The sequence below is a fragment of the Pan troglodytes genome, chromosome 7 (assembly GCF_028858775.2).
Source record: "Pan troglodytes isolate AG18354 chromosome 7, NHGRI_mPanTro3-v2.0_pri, whole genome shotgun sequence".
Lineage (NCBI taxonomy): Eukaryota > Metazoa > Chordata > Mammalia > Primates > Hominidae > Pan > Pan troglodytes.
The window spans coordinates 30777778-30799433 of NC_072405.2; the positions used below are offsets into that span (position 1 = coordinate 30777778).

General features: G+C 40.0%; 1 protein-coding gene across 32 annotated transcripts in view; it reads left to right on the plus strand.

Annotated features, from left to right (window-relative positions):
• Positions 1-21656, plus strand: part of PPP3CC (protein phosphatase 3 catalytic subunit gamma) — a 101149-nt gene that overhangs the window by 8696 nt on the left and 70797 nt on the right. For 6 of the 32 annotated variants that reach the window (XR_010159437.1, XM_054657300.2, XM_054657301.2 and 3 more), the window contains exon 1: positions 16053-18077. The exons of 25 other annotated variants lie outside the window; for them this stretch is intronic. Coding sequence is in view for 5 of the 7 variants with exons in the window: in XM_054657300.2 (XP_054513275.2) it covers positions 17984-18077 (94 nt within the window). In the remaining 2 variants the exon portion in view is untranslated. Of the gene's footprint in view, positions 1-16052; positions 18078-21656 lie in introns of those variants that run through there. One more of the 32 variants, XM_063816941.1, reaches the window with a different exon arrangement.

The window sequence follows — 21656 nt, forward strand, 5'->3', positions numbered from 1 at the left end:
GTTTGCAATTTGCTTTTAAATTGTTCAAAAAAAAATCATTTGTAGAGAAAAAAGTGAAAGTGGCAAAACATTTACTATGGTGAATCTAGGTAGGAGCATATGGGTGTTCATTTTATGATTCTTTCACTTTTTAAATAGATTTCAGTTTTTCAAAATGTAAAGTTGGGGACAGCCAGGCATGGTGGCTCTCACCTATAGTCCCAGCTGCTTGGGAGGCTGAAGCGGGAGGATTGCTTGAGGCCAGGAGTTCCAAGGCTTCAGTGAACTATGATTGCACTACTGTGTTCCAGCTTGGGTGACACAGCGAGCACCCATCTCTATTTAAAAAAGAAAAAAAGTTAGGGAGAAAAAAAGTACAATGAAGAAATGGCTTGGCTGGGCGCAGTGGCTCATGCCTGTAATCCCAGTACTTTGGGAGGCCTAGGCGGCTGGATCACTTGAGCTCAGGAATTCGAGACTAGCCTGGCAACATGGTGAAACCCCGTGTCTACAAAAAATATAAAAAATTAGCCAGGTGTGGTGGCCTGCACCTGTGGACCCAGCTACTTGGGAGGCTGAGGTGGGAGGATCACCTGAGCCAGGAGGTGGAGGTTGCAGGTTGCAGTGGGCCAAGATAGCACCACACTCCAGCCTGGGTGACTGAGACCCCATCTCAAAAAAAAAAAAAAAAAAAAAAGGAAATGCCTCAGAACAGCTACAGCTAGGTTTAGGAAAGGCTGTCATCATATTTGAGGATTCCATAGTGTCTTAATGGGGGAAAGCTGAAAAGAAGAAAATGAGCCTTAAAGAATATTATAGCTGATGTGAAGTGGAGGCAGCTTGTTTAGCAGAAAAAGTAGTGGTTTCAGCTGCATGATGGGGGTTAGAAAAACATACAGAAGTCAGTATGGAGAAAGAAAAGGTACTTAACTAAGAAGTAGAGAGAAGATGGGCAAACTAGAAGGGCCAGAGAACTGAAAGACATAAAATGAAGAAAAAGAAGAGGGATAGTTGAAAACTGGTGGAGCAGTTGACATCAATTTCATTAATGGGACAGCAAGACTATTTTGATGACTGTTATTTTTTTTCTTTTCTTTTCTTTTTTTTTTTTTTTTGAGACAGAGTCTCGCTGTCGCCTGGGCTGGAATGCAGTGACGCAATCTCGGCTCACTGCAACCTCTGTCTCCCGGGTTCAAGTGATTATCCTGCCTCAGCCTCCTGAGTAGCTGGGATTACAGGTGTGCGCCACCACACCCAGCTAATTTTTTTTTGTATTTTTAGTAGAGAAGGGGTTTCACCATGTTGGTCAGGCTGGTCTTGAACTCCTGACCTTGTGATCTGCCCGCCTTGGGCTCCCAAAGTGCTGGGATTACAGGCATGAGCCACTGCGCCCGGCTGTGATGACCATGTTTTAAAAACCCAAAACAAATAGACTTATAAACCTATTCTGAAATCATAGAAAATCCAAATATTACCCAGACAGATGATGTGGAAAGTGGAATAGCTATGTTTTTAATTTTATTGAAGAGACTGAAGTGAAAAAAAGGGTGGTAGTGGGATAAAGTAAATATTAACACTAATGACTAGAGGAGAAAAAAAGGATTTTCTAAGTGTATTTTTCATCCCTGTTAATTGCACCACTCACCCATTTAGTCACTGATTCAGATGACCAGCCTGGGAATCAGGCCAGACTCTTTCTTCTCCATTTTACTGCATGTCCAGTCCCACCAGACTAAATGCTGTGAACCTTTGGTTTGTACATATCCTCTACTTCATCCTATTCTCACACCTTTTGCTTGTGCCATTGCAGGAGCCTCTTGCTGAGACTATGTAGTCTGTCCACGCTGTCATCGTGATCTGTGAACAATATCAAGGGTCATTCTTGTGCTCAAAATCCTTCATGAGCACTTCCTGCCTGTGGGATAAACTCTTTGTTGATGGGCAGTACCCTGCATGCTAAACCTCTCTAGGCTTGTGTTCCATTTCTTCCTCCTCATTTCACAACCCTCATCCCCAACCTACTTTATTTATTTATTTACTTTTTGAGACGGAGTCTCACTCTGTCACCCAGGCTAGAGTGCAGTGGCGCCACCACGGCTCACTGAAAGCTCCGCCTCCGGATTCATTCTCCTGCCTCAGCCTCCTGAGTAGCTGGGACTACAGCCACCCGCCACCACGCCCGGCTAATTTTTTTTTTTTTTTTTTAATAGAGATGGGGTTTCACCGTGTTAGCCAAGATGGTCTTGATTTCCTGAGCTCATGATCTGCCCACCACGGCCTCCCAAAGTGCTGGGATTACAGGCGTGAGCCACCGCGCCCGGCCCATTTATTTATTTTTGAGACAGAGTCTCACTCTGTCTCCCAGGCTGGAGTGCAGTGGCGCCATCTTGGCTCACTGCAACCTCCGCCTCCCAGGTTCAAGTGATTCTCCTGCCCCAGCCTCCCGAGTAGCTGGGATTACAGGTGCATGCCACCACGCCCAGCTAGTTTTTGTATTTTTAGTAGTGATGGGGTTTCACCATGTTGGCCAGGCTGGTCTCAAACTTCTGACCTCAGGTGATCTGCCCTCCTCGGCCTCCCAAAGTGCTGGGATTACAGGCGTGAGCCACTGTGTCCGGCCCCCAGCCTACTTTAATACTACAGGTTGAGTGTTCCTAATCCAAAATCTGACATTCTCCAAAATCTGAAGCTTTTTGAGTGCCAGATGACACCACAAGTGGACACTTTCTTTCCTGACCTCATGTGATGGGTTGTAATCAAAACCTGGGGACATAACCCAAAGTTTTTTCAGTGTCCCCAAGGGAAAAAGACCCTCCCAGCCCCCTTCGGTTGTGATATATCTTTTACATGCGCAGCATGATGGTGATGTCCAGGCAACCACAGATTGACCACGTAGGTGGCTAGGGGTAGTGACACATTTGCTTTCTAATTCAGTGTACGCAAATTTATTTTGTGCACAAAATTATTAAAAATATTTATAAAATTATCTTCACATTCTGTGTATATGAAACATAAATGAATTTTGTGTTTGGACTTGGGTTCCATTCCCAACACATCTCATTATGTATATGCAAATATTCCCAAATCTGAAACAATCTGAAATTGAAATGCTTCTGGTCCTAAGCACTTTGAATAAGAAGTCATACTTGTCGTCCTAGAATGTTTTATATCTGTGAATGGGCTCTTTGCTTCTGTGCATAATGGTTTTTTTTTTTTTTTAACATTTTTAGAGATAAGGCCTCACTCTGTTGTCTAGGCTGGAGTGCAGTAATGCGATCAATGCTCACTGTGGCCTCAAACAAACTCCTGGCCTCAATTGATCGTCCTGCCTCATCCCTCCGAGTAGCTGGGACTACAGGCGTGTGCTGCCATGTCTGGCTAAATGTTTTATTTTTATTACTTTTTTGTAGTGACAGGGTCTTGCTATGTTGCCCAGCCTGGCCTCAAACTCCTGGCCTCAAGTGTTCCTCCCACCTCCCAGAGAGCTGGGATTACAGGCATGAGCCACTGTGCCTGGCCCTGCGTAGAATCTTGTCCCTCAGCTTGACCAGCTCCTGTTTGTTTTTCAAGATTTAGCCAAGGGGACTTCTGAGAAGCTTTTTCTTCTCTGCTAAGAAGCTGTGGAGAGTAATGGTTTGAGAACATGGGCTTCAGTCAGACATACCTGGATTCAAATTGCTGTTTGTTTTTTTTTTTCAAGGAGATGGAGTCTTGCTCTGTTAGCCAGCTGAAGTGCAGTGGCCCCATCATAGCTCACTGCAGCCTCAAACTCCTGGGCTCAAGTGATTCTCTTGCTTCATCCTCATGCCTGGGACTACAGGCATGTGCTACTATGCCCAGCTCAAATTCTTTTAGTGATGCATGACCTTGGATAAATCACTTACACTTGTTTTACCTGCATTTCTTTATGTGTAGAAGAGGGATAATGAAACTTGCAGTGGCAAGCACATAGTGAGTGCTCCATATGTGTTATGTTAGGTGCTGCTGCCGCCATCGCTATCATCATCATCATCATAAGAATTACTGTCTCCTATGAGCTCCCATAAACAATCTCATTGCTTTGCAAATCGCTTTAAATATTTTCTTGTCCTTTCTTCACAATAAACTCCTCTCTTTAAGGGCAACCACTGTATCCTTAATGCTGAATGCAGTGCTTAACACACGCTTAGGTGCTTAGTAAATATTTAAGTATGTGCAAGCATAAGAAGCTTATTTTATGGATGACAGTGTAAGAAAGAGTACAGACTCTGCTGATTACCAGCCGTGTGGCCTTTGAGCTTTGTTATTTATTTTCCTTGCCACAGGTGTAAACTGGGAGATAGTGCCTACCTCAGAATTTAAAGATTACATCCCATATTGTATGTAAAGTGCTTAGCATAATGCCCATAGTGGGTGGTTAATAAATGTTAGCTATTATTTAAAAAATAAATCAATCTTGGATCTTGGCGAGATTTGACAGCAGATCTATTTTACTTTAAGTGACATGTGAAATGAAGATTTAAGAGTACTGTATTTTATATAGTCACGCTTACATAGTTGCTTAATAATTCGGAGTTCTGACAAATGCATCCTTAGGCGATTTCATCATTATGCAAACATTGTACAGTGTACAGTTATCCCTTGGTATATGTGAGAGCTTAGTTCCAGGACCCCCACATATACCAAAATCCCTGAATATTCAAGTCCAGAAGTTGGCCCTGTGGAGCCTGAGTATTCAAAAAGTTGGCCCTCTGTATTTGCAGGATGGGGTTTTGCAGCCTGTGTTTGGTTGAAAACATTTGCATATAAGTGAACCAGTGCAGTTCAAACCCATGTTGTTTGAGTTAACCATACTTATACAAACCTAGATGTTATATATATCTACAAACCTAGATGTTACACACCTAGGCTGTATGGTATATAGCCTATTGCTCCTAATCTACAAACATGTGCAGCATGTTACTCTATTTAATACTGTAGGCAACTGTAACACAACAGTAAGTCTTTGGGTATCTAAACATATCTAAACCTAGAAAAGGTACAGTAAAAGTACAGTATTAAAGATAAAAAATGGTCCACCTGTGGAGGGCACTTAACATGAATAGGGCTTGCAGGACTGGACATTGCTCTGGGTAAGTCAGGGAGTATGTGGTGAGTGAATGTGAAGGCCTAGGGCATTACTGTACAACACCGCAGGCTTTACAAACACTGCACACTTAGGCTATGCTAAATTTATAAAATATTTTTCTTCAATAGTAAATTAGCCTTAGCTTACTGTAACTTTTACTTTATAAACTTAAAAATTTTTAAACTTTTTAACTCTTGTACTCATACTTAGCTTAAAACACAAACACATATAGCTGTACATATTTTCTTTCATATCCTTATTCTTATAAGCTTTTACGATTTCAGACATTTCTTATTTTTAAAACGTTTTTGTTAAAAATGAACACACACCACATACATTAGCTGAGGCCTCCAGAGAGTCAGGATGATCAATGTCACTGTCTTCTACCTCCACCTCCTGTCCCACTGGAAGGTCTTCAGGGGAATTAACAGGCATGGAGCAGTCACCTCCTATGACAACAATGCCTTCTCATGGAATACCTCCTGAAGGACCTGTCTGGGGCTGTTTTACAGTTACCTTTTTTTTGTTGTTTTTGTTTTTTGAATAAGTAGAAGGAGTATACTCTAAAGTAATGATTAAAAGGGTGGTATAGTGAATGTATAAGCCAGTAACATATTTGTTATCGTTATATGACTGGCAGTGCAGTAGGTTTGTTTACACCAGCAGTACCACAAATGTGAGTAGTAGTGCCTTATGCCGTGATGTTAAGACAGGTGAAAACATCACTAGGTGATAGAAACTTTTCAGCTCCATTATAATCTTACAGGATCTCTGTCATATATATATAGTCTTGTAGACTGAAATATTGCTATGTGGCACATGACTGTTTTCTAACTTTAGTCTTAGATATTGAAAGGATTTAAGGCCAGGCGCGGTGGCTCACGCCTGTAATCCCAGCACTTTGGGAGGCCAAGGCGGGTGGATCATGAGTTCAGGAGATTGAGACCACGGTGAAACCCCATCTCTACTAAAAATACAAAAAATTAGCCAGGCGTGGTGGTGGACGCCTGTAGTCCCAGCTACTTGGGAGGCTAAGGCAGGAGAATGGCATGAACCCGGGAGGCGGAGCTTGCAGTGAGCCGAGATTGCGCCACTGCACTCCAGCCTGGGCGACAGAGTGAGACTCCATCTCAAAAAAAAAAAAAAAAAAAGAAAGGATTTAAACCTAAAATGCTTAAGAAGAAAAATGATGAAATTTTCCTTTTCTATAGTATAGATAGAATTTTGGAAGTGATGTATTCATAAATATTTGATGAGTTTCTATTACATGGAGCACATTTCTGGTTATGCTTAGAAGGGTTAAATACTGCTTGAAAAGTACTCATGCGGTGTAGCATATAATAGCCTCTCAAAAATGTCACAGAAATTTAGAACTATGTAGTGACCTATGACTAATCCCACTGCAAAAGGAGCAGGTGACTAAATTGTAGACAATACCTGGTGTGAAATGTTTGTTCCCTTGATCTATAAATTGATAATCCTTTAATGTTTAATCTGACTGTGACTAGTGGCCTGAAGAGGTAAGACTTTTGTGTTTTTTTATGTGTGTGCCTACGTACGTTTTTTTCTTGTGACCTAAGGCTTTGTGGAAGTTTAAAATAGAGTGATTTTAATGAATGGCTGGAGTAATAAAGATAGTTGGTGGGTTTCTCCATGGAAGCAAGTTGGTTATTTTTAACTACTTTGCACTGCTTTATGGAAAACATATGCCACTATAGAAGTTATTGTTTCTGTTGACTGTGACTGGTGGTGGTTATTACTTAGTTGGTTCTAGGAGGGCCAGTTTTTAGCTAATACTTTGAAAGTGAGTTCTGTGACTGTTATTACTTAGTTGGTTCTAGGAGGGCCAGTTTTTAGCTAATACTTTGAAAGTGAGTTCTGTGACTGTCAAAGACCAGAGGAATAATCTCAAAGAAGCTGATCAGATCATGGAACTAAAGTCACTTGTTCTGGTGAGGAACAGTTGAAAAGGCACATAATACTTTTGGTAATAATATTTAATGTAACTTATTTAGCAGTGCTTGTTCATGATTGGCAAGGCAGGTGAGAAGATTAGGAAATGAGTCTGAAAAAGTAGGGCAGGACTGCTGGCTTAAAATAGGAATGAAAGCAGTGAACAGAGATAGCTATTTAGGCAAATCCTAGTGTCCCATGAGGATAAGACTACCACAATAATCTAAAAATAATAGCTTATAGGCCAATAACCTTTAAGGTTTATGTTTCATACTCACCGCAGGTCAACCCATGTGGCTGTTTCTCATTTATGCATATCTACATCAGATTTTACTTGTGTTTACCTGAAAATACATATTGTTTATGTAGTCAATGTATATTGTAGTAGCATACAGAATCTGATCTTGAAAAGGTTGCAGAATTTCTTGAGTGTACTTTAGGAACTTAGTTTTTCAAAATTTATTTAATTTTTATTTTGATAATTATAGATTCACAGGAGGTTGTAAATAAAGAAATGTAAAGGGAAGTCCCAAACACCTCTCCCCTAACTCCCTTCCCTCTCTTTGCCAGTGTCAGTATCCCACACCACCACACACAGTAGTATACCAAAACCAGGAAATTGACATTGGTACAGTCCATAGAGCTTGTTCAGATTTCACCAGTTATACATGCATTCCTGTCTGTGTATGTGTGTTTAGCTTTACACAATTTCACATATAGGTAGCATAACTACCAGCACAATGAGGGTACTCAACAGTACCGTAACCACAAGATTTAGTTACTTCCCCTGTATAGCTACACCAGTCCCCCTTCTCCAGGGGAAACTCAGTTTTATAGTTTGCCTTTGTTTTTAATCGTGTGCAAACCTGGTTTGATTAAGGTTTTTGCTTCTGATTTGGAAGCATTGTTAAATAATTTTTAATGAAATACAGGTAATCTGAAAGCAGCTGACACATGGTAAAAAGCTAGATTTGGGAACACTGAAAGACTTCTTGGATGCATAGGCTTAGAATGATTCTCAGCTGTGATTTATTTCCTTCCTTCCTCTCTCCCTCCCTCCCTCCCTCCCCTCCTTCCTCCCTTCCTTCCCCCCTTCCTTCCCCTCCCTCCCTCCCTTCCTTCCCCTCCCTCCCTCCTTCCCTCCCTCCTTCCCCCTCCATCCCTTCCCCTCTCAATATTCTGTAATATTGAAATATTTCGTTAAAAATATACAGCATATTACATATATATCTGAAATTTTCTCCTTCCTTCCTTTTAGTATACCTTCTATTTATTTTGGTACCAAGAATAGAGTGCTGCTGTAACAAACACCTAAAAGTGTGGAAGTGGCTTTGGAACTTCTGAAAGACCCAGCCCAAGTCCCATCTTCATTTATTTATTTATTTATTTTTAAGAATTTTTTTTCCCAGGCTGGATCTCTGCTCACTGCAACCTCCGCCTCCTGGGTTCAAGTGATTCTCCTGCCTCAGCCTCTGGAGTAGCTGGGACTACAGGTGCACACCACCATGCCCGACTAATTTTTGTGTTTTTTAGTAGAGATAGGGAGGGTTTCACTATGTTGGCCAGGCTGCTCTTGAACTCCAGGCCTCAAGCGATCCATCTGCTTCATCCTCCCAAAGTTCTGGAATTACAGGCATGAGCCACTGCACCCAGCCCAAGTCTCAACTTTCTCATACCCTTAATTGATTTCTGTAGCTATCGTTGATTTCCCCCTTTATAATCTTCCGTACTTACAGTCTGAACCATACAATATACTGCTTAACTATTCTGTGTTTATATCTTGTTTTATGCGAATTCTACTCAACTAGAGCATATGATTCTTCAAGGTAGAATAAATGTGTTAAACTTGTATATTTCGGCCGGGCGCAGTGGCTTACACCTGTAATCCCAGCACTTTGGGAGGCCAAGGCGGGCAGATCACCTGAGGTCAGGAGTTCGAGATCAGCCTGGGCAACACGGTGAAACCCCGTCTCTACTAAAAATACAAAATTAGCCGGGCGTGGTGGCACATGCCTGTAATCCCAGCTACTCAGGAGGCTGAGGCAGGAGAATCGCTTGAACCTGGGAGGCAGAGGATGCCGTGAGCCGAGATCGTGCCATTGCACTCCAGCCTGGGCAACAAGAGTAAATCTCTGTCTCACCAAAAACAAAACAAAACAAAAAAAACCACACAAAAACAACTTGTATATTTCACACATTACCCATACAATGTGAGCATGTAGTAGGTACCAGATAAACATTTAGTTATTTAACTAGAATATAATTACTGCTCTAGTATTTTTTCCCTAGCACTTTCAAATGTTACTCAAAGAATCCTTCTAGCTCTTTGATACAAATTTTAGAACTTCACTATTAACAAATATCAGCTGGGCTCGGTGGCTCACGCCTGTAATCCCAGCACTTTGGGAGGCCGAGGCAGGCGGATTGCTTGAGGTCAGGAGTTTGAGATCAGCCTGACCAACATGGTGAAACGCTGTCTCTACTAAGAATACAAAAATTAGCTGGCCGTGGTGGTTCTCAACTGTAATCCTAGCTACTTGGGAGGCTGAGACAGGAGAATTGCTTGAACCTGAGAGGCAGAGGTTGCAGTGAGCCGAGATCATGCCACTGCATTCCAGCCTGGGCAACAGAGCGAGACACCGTCTCAAAATAAATAAATAAATAAATAAAGTAAAATAAAAATATATATATATCACTACTAGCTAGGGTTTTAGGAAGGCTACCTATAGAAACTTAGATATATTTAGTTATGGAATGTTTTGTTTTTCAGTTGGTAATGTACACTCTTTCAGTGTTTCAAAGGAGGACACTGGATAATTAGATTTGAATTGTAAATCTCCCCAACTGGTGTTGGAGAAACCAGAGGAGTTGATGATTTTATACACAGTCTTTCCTACCTCTTATTATTGAGAAAAGAGTGTTAATTGTGGTCAGTGAATTTCTTCAAAGTTTGCTGCTTTTAAATCAAATTAAGGAAGTCAGCAACTATAAGTAGAATGATATGAATAAAATGTTTCATTGTTATGAAGAAGTGTTAGTAGCACGTGACATTATGTGTTTTACATATTGAAGTTGACACCAGAAATATACATTTGTAATTTTTTTTTTTTTTTCTGAGACAGAGTCTAGCACTGCTGCCCAGGCTGGAGTATAGTGGTGCAGTCATAGCTCACTGCAGCCTGGAACTCCTGGGCCCAAGTGATCTTTCCGCCTCCACCTACACCTCCCAAGTAGCTGGAATTACAGGCACATGCCACTGTGCCCAGACCACTTTAGTGATTTGTTATTTTTTAAATCTCTATTCTCTTTTTAATACAGAGCTGCAAATTTCTTACTTTTCTTTAGTGCATTGCATGTGTGAAATATGTGTTATAATTTGTAACTAACAATATTTGAAGTCCTGAAGTTTTTGAATGATTTTGTATGTAAGATTAGAGTAGATTCATGGTTCCCACTAATAACCACTTCATTATTATCACTTTGTTATGTGTGTGTGTGTTTAAAGAGATAAACTTATAGGTGGTTTATCTAGAATTGTGTAAAATCCTTTCATTTTCATGAGAGAGTATCTTGCATGTGAGTATTATTTGTCACGTTATGCCTACATTGTTGGTTGGACTTAAACTTTAGTGACCTCTCAGAGATTATTTTCATTAGTTCATGTCACATTACTTTGATATATGTATTAAGAAGAAGTACAAGAGATTATTTAATGCTATTGTCTGAATGTTTGTGACCCCCCAGAATTTGTATGTTGAAATCCTAATCCCCAATGTAATGGTATTAGGAGGTATGGTCTTGGGGAGGTGAAGTTTTTATAAATTTCTAAAAGAAAATATAGGAAAAATCTTTGTGACTTTGGGGTAGACTATTTTCTTAGATAGGTCATAGAAGGCATGAACCATAAACGCTGACAATTGGACTTTTGAAAAATTGTTCTTCTAAAGATGTTTAAGAAAATGAAGAGGCAAGCCACAGAATGGGAGAAAATATCTATACTGCATTAGTGGAGTTTACTACTAAATTAAGAAAACATTAGAAGATTGTCTATATAGTATAACTGATTATAAAATAATGTATTTACATATTTAAAATATTAAGATATATATTGACATCTTAACAGTAGTTGTCTTTGGCTGGTGAGATTCTAAGAGTTTTGTTTTTGTGGTGGTTATTGTTTTTTGTTTTGTGCTCTTTTAAAAAATTGTTTTGCCTCAAGTGTATATTATCTTTGATTTATAAAAATCTTTAAATAAAGATAGGATAGTTTGAAAGATTAGCAGAATGTTTACAATCAATACTTGATACTACATGGATAATACTTTCCTATTCTATTTTTGTAAATTCTGTGCTTGAAAATTTCAAAGAATTTTTTGTGTGTGAGTGTGTGTTTTGAGGTGGAGTCTTGCTATGTTGCCCAGGCTGGTCTCAAACTCCTGTCCTCAAGTGATTTTCCCATCTTGGCCCCCTGTAGCATTGAGATTACAAGCATGAGCCACCATTCCCAGGCCAAAACTTTCGAAACTTTAAAAAATAGCATGAAAACCTTTATTTTAGTCCAGGTGCAATGGCTCACATCTGTAAACCTGGCACTTTGGGAAGCTGAGGTGGGAGAACTGCTTGAAGCCAGGAGTTTGAGACCAGCCTGGGCAACATGATGACACCTGTCTCTACAGAAAATTTAAAAATTAGTCAGGTGTCATGGTGCATGTCTGAAGTCCCAGCTACTCTGGAAGCTGAGGTGAGAGGATTGCTTGAGGAGTTCCAGGCTACCGTGAGGCATGATCAAGCAGCTGCACACCATCCAGCCTGAGTGACAAAGTGAGAGACCCTGTCTCTAAAAATGAAAAAAGAAAATCTTTACTTTATTTATTTATTTTTTGAGATAGAGTCTTGCTCAGTTGCCCAGGCTGGAGTGCAGTGGTGTGATCTCGGCTCACTGCAACCTCCACCTCCCAGGTTCAAGTGATTCTCCTGCCTTAGCCTCCCGAGTAGCTGGAACTACAGGTGTCTACCACCATGCCCGGCTAATTTTTGTGTTTTTAATAGAAACAGGATTTCACCATATTGGCCAGGCTGGTCACGAACTCCTGACCTTGTTATCCGCCCACCTTGGCCTCCCAAAGTGCTAGGATTACAGGCGTGAGCCACCGCACCCGGCTGAAAATCTTTACTTTATTTACAGCACTTTGTGAGCCATATTTAGCAAACATAGTTCCACATATGAAGTTTGTTTTTAATGATAAGGGGTTTTTAAACTTGATTTTTAGTATAAATACACAGTATAATAAAAGTTTGTTTACATTAGATATGAAGCTAATTACCACCCCTAACTGCTGGCTGGTTTTCTAGAATGGTAGAAGCAGGTGGTGAATTTTCCTGTCTGCTGATATCCAAAACACTCTGATTCCTGGGTAAGTTCCAGCAGTATTGGATGTTGGTAATATTACTGTTGGTCGATTAATTTAAGATAGTATTATATACATCTCTAAAGTCTAATTCTATGTATTTTTTAACTAAATAGTAGAATAACATGGCATAACATTTTAAAAGGTATGTGGTAAAAAGTCTTCCTATCCCTAACTGTCAGCCACCAGTTTCCTGCCATGGGACTGTTAAATCTCACCACCAAAGACCACCAAGAAAACATCTGTAGTCAAAAATAAGTTACACTGATTTAGCTTGCTGCAGGAAGGAATAACACACATCAGAAGAGCTGTGGGACCTCTCAAAAGGATAGAGTTAGGAAAGAGGACATACAGGATTTTAGGAGCTGTTAGTCACAGAGTAATGTTAGGATAAAGGTAGTAGTCTGGGCAGGGATTGGCTAGAATATGTAATTTGAGTGAGTTGCTGGAACAGCCAGTAGTTTTGCCTCTAGGACACATAAGTCCCTGAGGATTTACTGTTAGATCAGTTTGTGGTACTAGAACATATGGGTATGAGTGAGCTGATATTAATAAAGGTTTGAGGCTGGGCACAGTGGCTCACACCTCTAATCCCAGTGCATTGGGAGTCTAGGATGGGAGGATCGCTTGAGGCCAGGAGTTTGAGACTAGCCTGTTTAACTTAGTGAGACCTCAGTCTTTAAAATAATTTTTTTTAAATTAAAATTAACTGAGTGTGGTGGCACACACCTGCAGTCTTAGGTACTTGGGAGGCTGAGGGGGAGGATCACTTGAACTCAAGAGTTGGAGACTGCAGTGAGCTATGATCATGCCACTGCACCCCAGCCTGGGTGACAGAGGGAGACCCTGTCTCTTAAAAAGAAAAAAAATAAGGTTTGAGCTTAGATGGCCTGTGATGCACAGTACATTGCGGTTTGGTTTGGTTCAGTTTATCTGTTTTGCAAGTACTAAGTGCTTTTCTGTGCATCTGCAAGCAATTTGTAGTGTAATTTCAGTTTTGTTTCAATTTTTAATCTCTGTTTCTGATCATTCGTCCGCTAAACTGGAACATTTACCATTTAGGGGAGGTGATCAATCAAGATTTCAAACTGTTGTTTGATGGGTTGTGAATGTTTATAAAGCTTTGATGGTAGACATTTTGGCCTCTACAGGCACCAGGCCATTTTGTTCTTTTTTTTCTTTTTTCTTTTTTTTTTTTGAGACGGAGTCTTGCTCTGTTGCCCAGGCTGGAGTGCGGTGGCACGATCTCGGCTCACTGCAAGCTCCGCCTCCTGAGTTCACACCATTCTCCTGCCTCAGCCTCCTGAGTAGCTGGGACTACAGGCACCCGCCACCATGCCAGGCTAATTTTTGTATTTTTAGTAGGGACGGGGTTTCACCATGTTAGCCAGGATGGCCTCGATGTTCTTTTTCTTAGATGATAATTTGTTGAATCAGCTGGTGTGACAGTGGCTGCACAGCAGCATTTAAGACTCTAAAGATCACACACTTGGCATCTGCAACACACTGAAACTCAGACAGTTATTATTAAAGTTTAAAATAATGTCCCATATATCCCATAATCTATTTGGATTTTCCTTTGGGTAACCAAATATATTTTTTTTCCTTTAATTTGGATATGGGTCATTCACCTTTGCAACTGTCCCATATTTGGTTTATATTTTGCCAAGGATAAGCATCTTGATAGTGCTAACAGTAAGGAAAAGTTATCTGTTAGCAGCCTAAAATCTTACAACAGTGGAGAGAGAAGAAAATGCCAAGAGAATAAAGGACAAAATCATGCAAGTCTGTAGTCATCAGTGGCTTCTGGCATCTGGGAGGTTGTGTTCTGATTATCTTGGACATAAATGGTCTATTCATTTTATCTTCTGCTTCTGGACCATAACAGTTCTGGAAATCTTGACTCACCCACTGTTTGTCCATGGCAATGATGTCGGCAGTATGCATCATTAATTTATTCTCTGTAGTGTCAGTAATGGGTGCATGATACAAACATTTACAAAAGTTCTTTTGATAAGTCTTCCACAAGGCTCAATTCCTATCTTTAGCTTATAGCCAGGAACTTTAGATGAATGTAAGGAAGAAGAGGAAACCACCTGTGGATCATGGGACTATAGGCTTTAGTTGATTTATTATATTAACCAGCATTATCAGAATGGAAGGGAGTGGAATCTTCTATTGCAGAAAGTACATAATGAATTTTATGAGTAGTCACTGATTATCCTAGAAGTAAGAATATCTCACAAACAGGACATTGACAGTCTCTAGGACTTTCTTTCATTTATCCTATAAAGTGTATTATGAGTTTCACCATTCCAAGTTTACTGAAACCTAGAAATAAAATCCTTTTTTAGATAGCTATTGTGGCAGTCTTTGTACTCGAATGTATGTTTTCTTTTTTTTTTTTTTTTGAGACGAAGTTTCTCTCTTGTTTCCCAGGCTGGAGTGCAATGGCATGATCTAGGCTCACTGCAACCTCCGCCTCCTGGATTCAAGCAATTCTCTTGCCTCAGCCTTCCAAGTAGCTGGGATTACAGGTGTCCACCACCAAACCCCGCTAATTTTTTGTATTTTTAAGAGAGATGGGGTTTCACCATGTTGGTCAGGCTGGTCTCGAACTCCTGACCTCAGGTGATCTGCCTACTTCGGCCTCCTAATATTTTCTTTAAACTGAAAGATACTTAAATGTTGAAGTATATTTATTTTAACCACATTTTATTATACATGATTAAATTGGGAAGGCTTAACTTTCCTTATGATTTGTGAAGTTTTTTTTCCCTTTAACCCAAATTTAATAAAGCAAAGAGTTCTCACAAAAGTTTTAAGTTAATTAAAATTCAGAGTATGCCAAACAAAGCTAATAATTTTTATAATCCTTTAAAAAATTTTTAATAAAGTAAAGGACTAAAGCTTTGTTTTACCTAATGGCCATTTAGTATAAACCCAAAGATGTAGTAGGTGTAAAAGACATCTTAACAATTTCTTATTATTTACTTATTTTTTAGAGACAGGGTCTCGCTCAGTTGTCTAGGCTGGAGTGCAGTGGCTGGATCATAGCTCACTGCAGCCTCAATCTCCTGGGCTCAAGTGATTTTCCTGCCTCAGCCTCCTGAGCAGCTGGGACTATAGGTGTGCACCACCACACTCAACTAATTTTTGTGTTTTTTTGGTAGAGACAGAGTTTCACCATGTTGCGCAGGCTGGTCTCGAACTCCTGAGCTCAAGCAATCCACCCACCTCAGCCTCCCAGAGTGATGAGATTCTTTTTATAGGTGTGAGTCATCATACCTGGCCTACTTTTTGCTTTTTGACTGATGATTCCAAGAGCCTTTTCAGTGTTTAGCACATAGACGTAGATAGTTGTAGTCTTTACTTAAGTTTGAATGAAGTGAGTTATGCGTGGGCTGAGTTCACTCAAAGCTTGCCTCAGCTGGGATTATTGACCGTATACCCACTTTACTGGAGAATGAGTATGCCAAGAGACCGAGGCAGAATCTGCAAAATCACTTCTGCTGCAATGTATTTGTTAAAGCAGGTCACTAAGGCCAGTTCAGATTCTACGGGAGAGACATTAGACTCTCCCTTTTTTTTTTTTTTTTGTCACCTAGGCTGGAATGTAGTGGTGCTATCTTGGCTCACTGCAGCCTCGACTTCCTGGGCTCAAGTGATCCTCCCACCTCAGCCGCCCAAGTAGCTGGGACTCCAGGCATGTGACACCACATTCGGCTAATTTTTGTTGTGTTTTTAGTAGAGATGGGGTTTCACCATGTTGCCCAGGCTGGACTCAAACTCCTGAGCTCAAGTATTCTGCCTGGCTCAGCCTGCCAAAGTGCTAGGATTACAGGCATGAGCCACTGGGCCTGGCCTTAGACTCTACTTCTTGATAGGATAGGGTCAGGTCACTGCTATGCTTTAAATATGATCCCCAGAAAGCATATGTAGGCTGCCTGGGTGATGGGTATACTAGAAGCCCAAACTTTACCATTATGCAGTATATCCATGTAAAAAAGGTACACATATACCCCTTGAATCTGAAATTTAAAAATAAAATAAGTATGTATTAGAAAATTTATCCCAAATGCAGTAGTGTTGGGAGGTGGGGCCTAATGAGAGGTGTTTAGGTCATGAAGCCACCTCTAATGAATGCATTAATGTTGATTATAAAAGGCCTTAAGGCTGCAAGTTCTATCTCTTGCTCTCTCTTATCCCTCTTTGCCCTTCCACTATGGGATGATGCAGCAAGAAGACCCATGCCAGATGCCTGGCCCCTCAATCTTGAACTTCTTAGCCTCCAGAACTATGAATGAGTAAATTTCTATTCATTATAAATTATCCAGTCTATAATATTTTGTCATAGCAACACAAAACAGACCAAGACAGTGAGATTACAGAAGAGTATGTAGAGTGAGAAATATTATTGTAGCCATTTTTTTAAAATTTTTGCTTTTTTAAAAAAATTATTCTTTAAGTTCTAGGGTACATGTGCTCAACATGCAGGTTTGCTACATAGGTATACATGTGCCATGTTGGTTTGCTGCACCCACCAACTCATCATTTACATTAGGTATTTCTCCTAATGCTCTCCCTCCCCCAGCCCCCCATCCTCCGACCAGCCGCAGTGTGTGATGTTCCCCACCCTGTGTCCATGTGATCTCATTGTTCAATTCCCACCTAAGAGTGAGAACATGTGGTGTTTGGTTTTCTGTCCTTGTGATAGTTTGCTGAGAATGATGGTTTCCAGCTTCATCCATGTCCCTGCAAAGGACATGAACTCATCCTTTTTATGGCTGCATAGTATTCCATGGTGTATATGTGCCACGTTTTCTTTATCCAGTCTATCATTGATGGACATTTGGGTTGGTTCCAAGTCTTTGCTATTGTGAACAGTGCTGCAATAAACATACGTGCACATGTGTCTTTATAGTAGAATGATTTATAATCCTTTGAGTATATGCCTAGTAATGGGATTGCTGGGTCAAATGGTATTTCTAGTTCTAGATCCTTGAGGAATCACCACAGTGTCTTCCACAATGGTTGAACTGATTTACACACCCACCAACGGTGTATTTCTCCACATCCTCTCCAGCATCTGTTGTTTCCTGACTTTTTAATGATCACCATTCTAACTGGTGTGAGATGGTATCTTATTGTGGTTTTGATTTGCATTTCTCTGATGACCAGTGATGATGAGCATTTTTGCATATGTCTGTTGGCTGCATAAATGTCTTCTTTTGAGAAGTGTCTGTTCATATCCTTTGCCCACTTTTTGATGGGGTTGTTTTTTTCTTGTAAATTTGTTTAAGTTCTTTGTAGATTCTGGATATTAGCCCTTTGTCAGATGGGTAGATTGCAAAAATTTTCTCTGTTTTTGCTTTTTGAGATGGAGTTTCACTCTGTTGTCCAGGCTGACAACTGTAGCTGACTGCAGCCTCAACCTGTTGGGTTCCAGAGATCCTTCTGTGTCAGCCTCCTGAGTAGCTGGGAGTACAGGCAGATGCCACCACACCTGGCTAATTAAAAAAAAAAATTTGTAGAGATGGGGGTCTCACCATGCTGCCCAGGCTGGTTTCGAACTCTTGGCTTCAAGCAGTCTCCCCAACTTGGATTCCCAAAGTGCTGGGATTACAGGAGTGAGTAACCATGCCTGGCTGGTTGCAGCCAGTTTTGGAAAATAAAATATGCTACAGACATTGTAAGGGCAAAATATTTAACAATAACTGAGATTTCTAAAAATTGCAGATTGGCTAAATGTTAATAAATTATGATGTAAGTAAATTGTATCTACCTAGGAGAAAATAAAAAAAAATTTATGGTATTTTAAGGTATTTATTTATGTACTTATGCATTGAGATATTTGCCATCAAAATTTTTACTAGTGCGTATAAGTACCTAACACATAGTAGCAATTCAATAAAATTATTTGAATGAATTAATTGAGGATACTTTTCGATCATAGTTTTTATGGTGAGAGTTTTCATTTTGTTCTGTCTTATTTTTATGTGTATTTTAGTTAGATGTTCGCTTAGTCTATTCAAGATGTGTTTTTTGTTTGTTTGTTTGTTTTGAGACAGAGCATTGCTCTGTCGCCCAGGTTGGAGTTTCAGTGGTGCGATCTCAGCTCACTGCAACCTCCACTTCCTGGGTTCAAGTGATTCTCCTGCCTCAGCCTCCTGAGGCAAGCACGCGCCACCACACCCGGCTAATTTTTGTATTTTTAGTAGAGATAGGGTTTCACCATCTTGGCCAGGCTGGTTTTGAACTCGACCTTATGATCCACCTGCCTCCGCCTCCCAATGTTCTGGGATTACAGGTGTGAGCCACCGCCCCCGGCCTGTTCAAGATGTTATAACAAAATGCCTTAGACTGGGTAATTTGTGAACAACAGAAATTTATTTCTTACAGTCCTAGAGGCTGGGAAGTCCAAGAGTCAGGTTGCCAGCAGATTGTGTGTCTGGTGAGGGCCTCTTCCTTATAAGTGGCACCTTCTATGTGTCCTCACGTGGCAGAAGGGACAAACAAGCTCCTTTGGACCTCTTTTGTAATGGCACAAATGCCATTCATGAGGGCAGAGTCCTTACGACCTAATAATTTCCCAGATACTCCACGTCTTAATACCACCATGTTGGGGATTAGGTTTTACCTATGAATTTTTGGAACATTCAAATCATAGCAGCTGTTAAGAAACGTTGAATCAGAAGTTTCTAGTCATTCTTTTTTTTGTTTTTTTGAGGCAGAGTCTTGCTCTGTCGCCCAGGCTGGAGTGCAGTGGCGCAATCTCGGCTCACTGCAACCTCTGCCTCCCGGGTTCAAGTGACTACCCTGTCTCAGCCTCCCGAGTAGCTGGGATTACAGGCGCCTTGCTACCACGCCCAGCTAACTTTTGTATTTTTGGTAGAGGCAAGAGTGTCACCATGTTGGCCAGGCTGGTCTCAAACTCCTGACCTCAGGTGATCTGCCTACCTTGGCCTCCCGAAGTGCTGTGATTACAGGCGTGAGCCACTGCACCTGGCCAGAAGTTGCTAGTCATTCTAAACTGGAAGCTTGGCATAATATTTTGAATCAAGCATTTAAAAAATGTCTGCTTTTCATAAATAATTTTTACATATTTATCCCTTTCATTTAGGAAAGAAGATTCATGAGTTTTTTTTTAAACAGCTGGCAAATTAGAGAAAATATTTATACAGCTTCTAATAGGCATCTCAAATTATTTTGAAACATTTGGGAATATATCTTTTGTAATGTTTTGCTTGTAATAATTGAATAGATATTCTCATTTGATAATAACTTAGAAAATACAAAGTGGCCCATTTAAAATGGACTCTGATTTAAAGGTACTGTTGGAGGCATTGGTGACCGGCCATTTTTCCTTTTAAATAGAGAAAGTATGACAATCTATTTTCAAGAAACTGCCATAGCAATATTTTTAGTCTCATATGCTCGCACAGAATTTTGTCACTCCCCACCAGTAGGTGGAATCTATTTCCACTCTTCTTGAACCTGGGCAGGCTTGTGACTGTTCAACCAATTGAATATGGTGGAAATAATGTGATGGGATTTCTGAGGCCATGATATAAATAGGATACAACTGATCCAGCAATCGCACTACTGAGTATCTACCCAAAGGAAAATAAATCAACATGTTTATTGCAGTACTATTCACAACAGCAAAGATACAGAATCAGCGTTGAGTATCTATTAGTGGATGAATGGATAAAGAAAATATGGTATATATACACAATGGAATATTGTTCAACCATAAAAAAACAAAACAAAATAATGTCACTTACAGCAACATGGATGGAACTGGAGGTCATTATCTTAAGTTAAATAAGCTAGGCACAAAAAGACAAATATCATATATTCTCACTTATATGTGGGAGCTAAAAATTTGAACACATGGAGGTAGAGAATGGAAAATAGATAAGAGAGACTGGGAAGGGTGAGTGGGGGAAAGGGGAAGGATGAAGAGAAGTGAGTTAAAGGGTACAAACATACATTAAGATAGGAGTAGATTCAATGTTTGATAGCAGAGCAGGATGACTATACCTAACAAAAATGTATTGTACCCGGTGATGAACATCCTGAAGACCCTGGCTTAATACTATGCATAATATACATGTAACATAATTCCTCATGTAATCTGTAAATTTGCACAAATAAAAAGAGGAAAAAAAAAAGATACAGCTTCTTCCTGGCTCTCTCTTTGTCTTGGGATGCTTGTCATTGGAACTAAGTCATACGAAGAGGCCACATGTGGGTATTCTCTTCAAAAACCTGAGCTAAGCTGCAGCCAACAGCCAGTATTAACCACAGTATGAGTGAGAAAGCTTTCAGGTAATTCCAGCCCCAGGTTGTCGAGTATCCTGCTGAGGCCCCAGAAGTTGCGGAGCAGAGACAAGCCAGCCCCACTGTGCCCTGTCTGAATTTATGGTCCACAGAACCTGTGATAGATAATAAGTGATTATTGCCTTAAGCCACTAAGTTTTGGGGTAATTTGTTACATGGCAGTAGATAATTCATATAATTTCTAGAAACTTATAGGGAAATAAAGATTTGCTCAAAGACATATATATATATGTGATATATAAATGATCCATGTATATATATATGATATGGGTGATATATATAAAATAAATATGGGTGATATATATACACACACACACACACACACACACACACACACATATATATGTTCTCTGCTGTATCATTTATTTATGTTTTCTTTTTTTTAGAGGCAGAGTCTCACTCTGTCACCCAGGCTGGAGTACAGTGGCTCAGTCATAGGTCACTGCAGCCTTGAACTCCTGGGCTCAAGCGTTCCTCCTGCCATAGCCTCCCAAAGCACTGGGATTATAGGTGTGAGCCACGATGCCTGGCCCTGCAGTATAATTTACAATTTTTTGAAATAGTCTAGCTATCCAACAATAAGAAAATATTTAAATAAATTATCATAAGCACACTATTTTCCTAAGTAAAATTTCTACATTTTCTATATTCAAAAACAAAGTTTAAAGAATTGGTATATAGTCAATTATGTTATAATGATAAACCTAATTGAATTATATATTTACATAAATAAAGATGATTAAGAACAAAAAAGGCTTTACATCTGATAAAGGACATGTACCCAGAACATACAAGAACTTTCGTCAGTCAATAAGAAAAGATACTAAATGTTTTAAATGGACAAAAGAATTGAACAAGCACAT